The 7,887-nt window shown below is 51.1% G+C and overlaps 1 protein-coding gene and 1 pseudogene across 1 annotated transcript in view; both read left to right on the plus strand.

Annotated features, from left to right (window-relative positions):
* The window catches only part of Unc93a (unc-93 homolog A), a 30,384-nt gene that overhangs the window by 13,806 nt on the left and 8,691 nt on the right, over positions 1-7,887 (plus strand). Inside the window, exons 4-7 of the mRNA XM_013352317.2 lie at positions 1,423-1,604; positions 1,999-2,228; positions 3,525-3,650; positions 7,359-7,576. Coding sequence (XP_013207771.1) covers positions 1,423-1,604; positions 1,999-2,228; positions 3,525-3,650; positions 7,359-7,576 — 756 coding nt within the window. The remainder of the gene's footprint in view (positions 1-1,422; positions 1,605-1,998; positions 2,229-3,524; positions 3,651-7,358; positions 7,577-7,887) is intronic.
* LOC113457920 lies at positions 3,725-3,866 on the plus strand (annotated as a pseudogene).

Below are 7,887 nucleotides of genomic sequence, written 5' to 3' on the forward strand. Positions count from 1 at the left end.
TTTTTTTTAAGATGGGGTTTCATGTAGTACTGGCAGCACCAGCTCCATGCTGATGCCTGCTCTCTGGTTTCTGATAGCTCCTGTGTTCACCAGCTGAAGATGGTGGATGTTGTGTCTCCACAGTCTTGCATGGCCCTCTAGTGGAAAGCATTCCTGAGCCTCTCCTCGGCCTGATTGAGAGACTACTGTATGTTGATGCGATCAGGTCTACTCCATGCAATCTCCATGTGCTTGTCTTTATATGTCTACTGCCCAGACGAGCTTGTCTAGCAGATGCCAGCCTAGGCATTGGAGTGTAGACACTCATGTGGAAAAGGCCATTAGCTTCTGAAATTCTGGCTCTCCTTAGATACTGACCCCTGTCTTCATTTCCCAGTGGTCTGCAGTCAAAAGCAATTGTCAGTCACAAAAGTCCCTCCCTAATTTGTTGTAGTAATGTGGGCAACAGAGAAATCCCAACATTGACAGATGCTGTTAGAGTCTCACTAGAATTGTGGAGGAAGCAGGCAAGCTCACAGCTGTGAGTGAAACACCCAGGACAAAACTGTTTGTAAAAGGACCTGGCTGGACCACACATAAACACGAAGTACCCAGACAACTCCACTCCAGAGGATGGTGCTTGGCTCCTTCTTTTAGACAGATTGTAGGGGTTTTAGGGATGGGCTAGAGGAAGTCTGTTGAGTGCAGTGGGCACAGAACGTGGGGGAGGGCAGGTAGCATGCTGGGGGAGTATCTCTGTCTCTTTCCCCTCCTCCCCTTCCTCCTCCCCTTCCTGTACTCTTTTTGTCATTCTTCCTCCCTCCTCTTCCCCTCCTCCCTTTCCTCCTCCTCCCCTTCCTCTCCTTCCCTTCTGTTCTTCCTCTTGCTATTCTCTTCCTCCTCCTCTTCCCCATCTTCTTTCTCCTTCCCTTCCTCCCCCTCCCCTTCCTCTTCCTCCTTCTTCTCTTCCTCCCCTCCCTCATCCTCCTCTCATTCACTTTCTCTTACAAGTGGCAGAAGAAGAAAGAGTTCTTCTGGTTTCTTTGGCCACAAATCCAGTAGTGCCCTGCAGAGGTCTGGGTCAGTTCACATCAGTGTTATGCGGGGCACTCCTGTGGAATAACAGTGAGTCATTGTATAGCACAGGGCTCTGGATGGTAGGCACTGTCTCTGCTTTGTCAGGGGTCTTCCCCGCAGCTCCACCATGGACCCCCCCACCTTAGCCTTGAGGCCAAGCAAAAGTACAGTTGAAGGGCTCACAGTGGCCATTTCTGAGTCCTGGCGGCGTCCTTCCTGGTAGTCTGGGAAGCTGGCTTTATTTCCACTGCAGTAGTGCCCCTTACGTAAGAAGGCTGGTATCTGGTAACTCAGGGTTTGAGGGGCCTGAGCCTGGGGCCAGCACCGCACAGTCCCCTCCTCTGATGGCTGGCCTTTCTTCCACAGAGCAGCCTCTACAATGAGGATGGCCTGGGCGTGGCGACCCTCAGCACCATCTACTGTGCTATGATGCTGTCCTCCATGTTCCTCCCTCCTGTCCTCATCAAGAAGTTTGGCTGCAAGTGGACCATGGCGGGCTCTATGTGCTGCTACATGACCTTCTCCCTGGCCAACTTCTACCCCAACTGGTGTGTGTGCCTTGCGCTCTCATGCAGATGGCTGTCCTCTGCGACTGAGTTAGAATATGTCCCTCTGAGCCCCATGACAGTATGACACCTTTTCAATCTTCCCTATGTCCCCCCCGACTTCCTTCCATACTCCTGACCCCAGTGCTGACCTCTTCTTGGGATTTCCCCAACTCCCTCACAACCCCCTGCCCTCACCACATCCTCATGGCCCAAATGTTTAGGAAGTCTGATATAGGTAATTTCTCAGGGACTCAGCCAGCAGGGACGGACATTCATCTTTTGAGTGTGAACCACATTGGCCTCTTTGGGCACACCCTGATCCCCCTCCATCTTGCTGGGCCTCTGTGTGGATGTATACTGATCCTTTCCTCCATTCTGCTGTGTCTTTTTGCAGGTACACCTTGATCCCTGCTTCCGTCTTGCTGGGCCTGGGTGCAGCTCCTCTGTGGTCGGCCCAGTGTACCTACATCACCATCATGGGAAATCTGCAAGCACAGAAAGAGGGGAAGCTGGCCAAGGATGTGGTGAACCAGTACTTTGGCCTCTTCTTTCTTATCTTCCAGTCCTCTGGAATGTGGGGCAACCTCATTTCCTCACTGGTGTTCAGCCAGACGCCCAGTAAAGGTAAGTGTGCAGGTTGGGTAGCCTTGGGAATAGCCCGGTCTCCATGACAGCAAAGTGAGGTCCAATTCCACTCCCATACCTGTCCTTACTGTGGAGGCAGGCCATCCTGCCCCTCATCGGACAGTCGAGAGGCTAAGTCGCTGTCTTCTCCACAGGTACCCTGTGGAGATTGGGGAACCCCTGGGGAAAGGGTGTCATGAGGAAATTGGGCACCCCCAAATCCTGCTAGTGTGATGTGGGTCCCTGGAGTTGCTGAGAATTTATGTGACTTATTTCCCTATAAAACTGAGCCACAGGCCAGTGTTCAAACCACCTGTCAGACTCCTTATCCCATGACTGGGAGAATGTTCCAGGGCTGCCTTCCCTCAACCCCACCCAGCAGGGACCCCGGGCTGGAGGACTTCCAGCCTTCCATTCTTGTGGCAGAGCCTTCCGGAAGGGGCAGTCTGGGTGAGGATGGCCTCTCTCCCTCCATCCTGGCATGAGTCTGGCTCGGCCCAAGCCACGTGCTGGCAGGAAGCTCAGAAGTCACCACCTTCCTCCCTCCACAGTGGCAGTGCGTCTCAGGCAGGAATGACGCAGGGCAACACATGTGGTCACAGTCACCGCCACTCAGCCAAGATGCTGCAGAAACTGATGTCAAACCCAGCCTCTGTGTCACAGCAGGGAAGGGCCGTGGGCTGCTCCCTGAGTAGTGAACTGATCAATCCCCCCATTGGTATTGCCCAGAGACTAATCTATCCTAGATGACAGTGCCTCACGCCTCACAGATGTGCCCAGAGGCTGTCTCCTATGTGACTCTAGATCCGGCAAGGGACCAACACTAATGTCACAGTAGCTTCAATTTGCACGTGTGTGCGTGTTAGGTAGGTAGTCACCTCCAAACCAACCACTTCATTCCACATCTATTTATTTTTATTTTATGGGTAGGAGTGTTTTTTTCTCTTCATGCATGTATATGCACCATGTGCAAGCAGGTGCCAGAGAGGGCACTATATTCTTTGGAACTGGAGTTACATGCAGTTGCCCGCCAGCGTTGGGTGCTGGGAACCAAACCTGGGTCCTCTCCACAAGCAGCCAGTGCTACCCGCTGGACCATCTCTCCAGTCCTGCACTGGTTGTTTTGCTTTTTGTTTTTGTTTTTTAACAAATAAAAGAATTAGCATTCATTTCCTGAAGCAGAAAAGACAAAGTCACCTGCCCCGGGTGACTACCACCCTTTCGCCGCCGATTTTGGCCTCAGTATACTTCTTAGTCCCTAGAATTCTCACCTCATCTTGATTTCAACTTCCCCAGTGGCCATCCCAGAGGACCAGCTCAAGTCCTGTGGAGCCAAAGACTGTCTGATGGACACAGAGGTCAGCAATAGCACCTACCACCCCTCCCACCATCTAACCTACACACTCCTGGGTATCTTCAACGGTACGTACAGGTGCCCAACCTCTAACTGTGGTCCTCCAGCCTGTAAGTGAACTTTGTCCATGGAAAACCCTGCCACACTTACCTGGTCAAGGAGATGCCATGATCACGATGGTGGTTTTCTCAGGGTAGTACTTGTTCATTGCATTGTGTCTCACCCCTGTGATTTCCCCCAAATTAATTTGTGATAGTGGGGGACTATGTCTGTGCTTGCTTTAATAAATAAAGCAAAAAACCCCAGCCAATTGTAGGACTGGGCCAATCTCAATGGCTGATCTCTAAAAGCAAACTCAGCGGCCATTGCTGCCCAACCAAGCTACCGGTGGCCGTGCAATATGGGGGTACACAGATCTAAAATGAGTGTGTGGTTAGAAAAGGGAGTAAAAAGGGGGAGCCAGGGAGGCACCCCAAGTAACTTCTGTCTTCCTGCTGTCCTTGGTCATCCTCAACCTAGACATTTGTTCATCAGATATCCTATTTACATCCACGTGGTGATGGGGACAATAGGGTCACCAGGCTTGTGGTTTCTCAATATCTACCCCCATCCCCTTTCTGCAGTGGGGGACCAGACATCCACGGAAAGCCCTGGGCTATAGTGATTGCCCTGTCCCCTCTCCCCCACTTCTAGACAGCCACAGAGAACCCGGGTGTATGAAATGGCGGTGCTCTTCAGCAGAAGTGGCAGGCTTTCTGGTAGGCAGGGTCAGGCAATAGAGAAGTTAGGCTTTGAGCGTCACGTGACCTCGCTGCATCACTCACTGTTGTCTTTGCAGTGGGGGAAAGGCCACAGGTAGCACTGATGAATAACTGGAGTCATCAGTGCTGCTCAGTAGAACTTTATTTTTTTTTAATTTATTTATTTATTAAAGATTTCTGCCTCCTCCTCGCCACCGCCTCCCATTTCCCTCCCCCTCCCCCGATCAAGTCCCCCTCCCTCATCAGCTTGAAGAGCAATCAGGGTTCCCTGACCTGTGGGAAGTCCAAGGACCGCCCACCTTCATCCAGGTCTAGTAAGGTGAGCATCCAAACTGTCTAGGCTCCCCCAAAGCCAGGCATTGAGCCTATAATTCACGATCCTAGAGAAGCTAAATAAGAAGGTGAATCCAAAGACAAACATATAGGCATCCTCCTGAATATTAACCTTCATCAGGCGATGAAAGGAGACAGAGACAGAGACCCACATTGGAGCACCAGACAGAATTCTCAAGGTACAAATCAGGAGCAGAAGGAGAGAGAGCATGAGCAAGGAACTCAGGACCGCGAGGGGTGCACCCATACATTGAGGCAATGGGGATATTCTATCGGGAACCCACTAAGGCCAGCTGGCCTGGGTCTGAAAAAGCATGGGATAAAACCGGACTTGCTGAACATAGCGGACAATGAGGACTACTGAGAACTCAAGAACAATGGCAATGGGTTTTTGATCCTACTACACGTCAGTAGAACTTTATATGCCTGGAGAATTCTGTCATCCAAGTAACCGGTCAGCTGGCTTAGATAAGGAGACCATGGCCCAGGCTGGGTGGAACCATTACCCTATTCTGATATCTGGAAATCTGCTATGAGTCTCTTTTAAGTATGCTACCGTAAACAAATAAGACAGGACAAAGTGGGCAGTAATGCCCGAGTGCCCTCCCCCTGGGGTGATGGTCTGGGGCTCTGGGAATTGCATTCACAATAAAGCGCTTGGAGTGTGCCTTCAAGATTATAGCATCTCAGTTCCATGACACCACTTCACGCCTCCGAAGGCTCAGGGCCACTTGGCATCGGATACACACACCTCTGAGGATGTGACTTCTGAGACCAAGTCCCTCCGAACTCACAGGCTCTCCCTGCTTCTTGTTAGAGACCGTGTCCAAACACCCCAAACTTAGAAGTCTTTTGCAGCAGGGTAGGCCATGGAGAAGGAGCCACCCACATCAGTGAGGAAGAGACACAAGTTTTCTCCCATTTTTCCACAGCCAACACTGGGATGATTGGAAGGACAGAGTGCTTCCCTGTACAGACACCTACCTGTTCGTGTAAACGGTCACTGCGATGCTATGGCTCCTCCCTTGAGGCCTTGTGGTTCTTCCAACAGCGGGGCACAGCCCCAGGCCCCCGACAGGAGATGCCCAGCCTCATAGAACCTCATAAACACAGCTGAAATGGTGCAGTCAGGTGACTCAGGAAGGGTGTTGAGTCAGGAGGGAAAGCCTTGGGGGGATCTGGACTTTCCTGGGTGTAAGTGTGTTAAAGACGGGATTACTATGATAGGTGCTGAGATGGGTGGGCCACCTCTGCCAACATCTGTGAAGACAGCTGGCTTCGTCAAGCCCGCGGCTCAGCAAGGCTGGGCCACAGTTTCACAAGAATGAGCCTCTGAAAGGGAGGGATTGCAGGACCCACGCTCACTGACTGACAAGCTCACAGCCAGAGTCTGGGCATTTCCATCCCGAGGGAACTACCCTTGTCAGAAAGTGGAATGGCAGTGCTCAGGAGATGTTACAAATGGCACCTCACATGGCTCAGGGACAGAGGGACCTCTGTGTGTCACAACACCCACATAAACCTGTTTCCTGTACAGGGGATGGAGGGGACCGGAAAACTACAGTGGGCAGATGGCAAAGACGCACTGAGCTACTCGCTGCGTTTTGGGATCAGAGATGTACAGAATGTTCAGGGTGAAATAGTTTTCGGTTCTTATTTTCTTTTTTTCACAGACAACCCATTAATATGGCTCAAAGTACAAATGCATAGAGCACAATTAATAAAAACCCAGACGCAGAAATTGGGGTCCAACCTGAAAGTCAGAAAAGCGAAACAGTCAGCCCCTAGCTCTTAACTTAATCTCTGTCTGAAATGACAATCCTGCCTCCAGGAATCTCAGAAAGAGACTGCGTGCGTGAGCTGTCTCCTCCCGTCTTATATTCCTCTCTAGGGCTGGGATTTAAGATGTGTGTCACCACTGCCTGTAAGGCTGACCAGTGGGGCTGTTTTACTCTCCGATCTTCAGGCAGGCTTTATTTATTAAAATACACTGTGTATCATCACCAATGCAGTCAAAGGTCCCAGGACCCGTGGAGCCCTCTGCTGATTGTCCCTCTAAGCCCACCCCTCTCTAAGGCCTGTCCCTAAACAGCACGGGTCTGCTGGGGCCTTCAGCGTGTTTAATGCACAACAGATTTCTATGTCCCCCCTCTTTGACTGACACATAGCTTTGTGCCTTGCTGTGTTTTCCTCTCATCATCTGGTTTGGGGAACTTTTGTTTTTTATCATCTTAAAAAGCGTGTTGTTCCTCTGTAGGTGATGGCAATGCTGACCCATTGTGTGTGGGTGTTGGCAATGCTGACCCACTGTGTGTGGGTGATGATCATCCTGACCCACTGTGTGTGGGTGATGATCATTCTGACCCACCGTGTGTGGGTGATGATCATTCTGACCCACCGTGTGTGGGTGATGGCCATGCTGACCCACCTTGTGTGGGTGATGGCCTTTCTGACCCTCTGTATGTGGGATATGACTATGCTGACCCACTGTGTGGGTGTTGGCCATGCTGACCCACCATGGCGGACTTTAACTGAAAACGAGCCACAAGCTAATCGTAGCACTAACACATATGTGGCCAAGTGCAGCTAGTCACTGGTTCTATGATGACTAGCTGTCCATTGAGATGGGGGTGGAATATACATCTGATCCTCACAGACAAACCTCTCCGTGTGTTCTCATAGGTAGCAGTGTCCTGGCCATCCTGCTGGTGTCCGTGTTTCTGGAGTCTGTGGAAAACAGATTGGCTAGTGAAGGAGAGGCGAGGCCCAGATCGCCACCTCTCTTGTCCACTGTACTCTCGACCTTCTCACTGTTTAAAGACAAGCGCTTGTGCCTGCTGATGTTCCTGCCACTGTACAGTGGGCTCCACCAAGGGTTTCTCTATGGAGAGTACACAAAGGTAGGAGAAAGGAGCCCAGGGCTCATACTGTGCACCTGTGCTCTACCTAAAGGAACCCAAGAGTGTCCTGAGACCAGTGGCCCGGGGGCCCTTGAGTGGGATCAGGTTCCCGGTCCTATAGCTGCTAAGTCTATGATTTGAGACACCCACCTCTGACTTCTCATCTGAAGGGAGAACTTCCTACCAGCCCGTGTCTTTCCCAGGAAGCACAAAACTGGGGGAAGGTAGCTGCTGCCAGCTGTGTGTAACGCTAAAGCGGGTTTCGAAGGTGTTAAATCCTTTTTTTTTTTTTTTTTTTTTTTTTTTTTTTT

This window comes from Microtus ochrogaster, linkage group LG9 (genome assembly GCF_000317375.1).
Source record: "Microtus ochrogaster isolate Prairie Vole_2 linkage group LG9, MicOch1.0, whole genome shotgun sequence".
In the NCBI taxonomy this organism is placed as follows: domain Eukaryota; kingdom Metazoa; phylum Chordata; class Mammalia; order Rodentia; family Cricetidae; genus Microtus; species Microtus ochrogaster.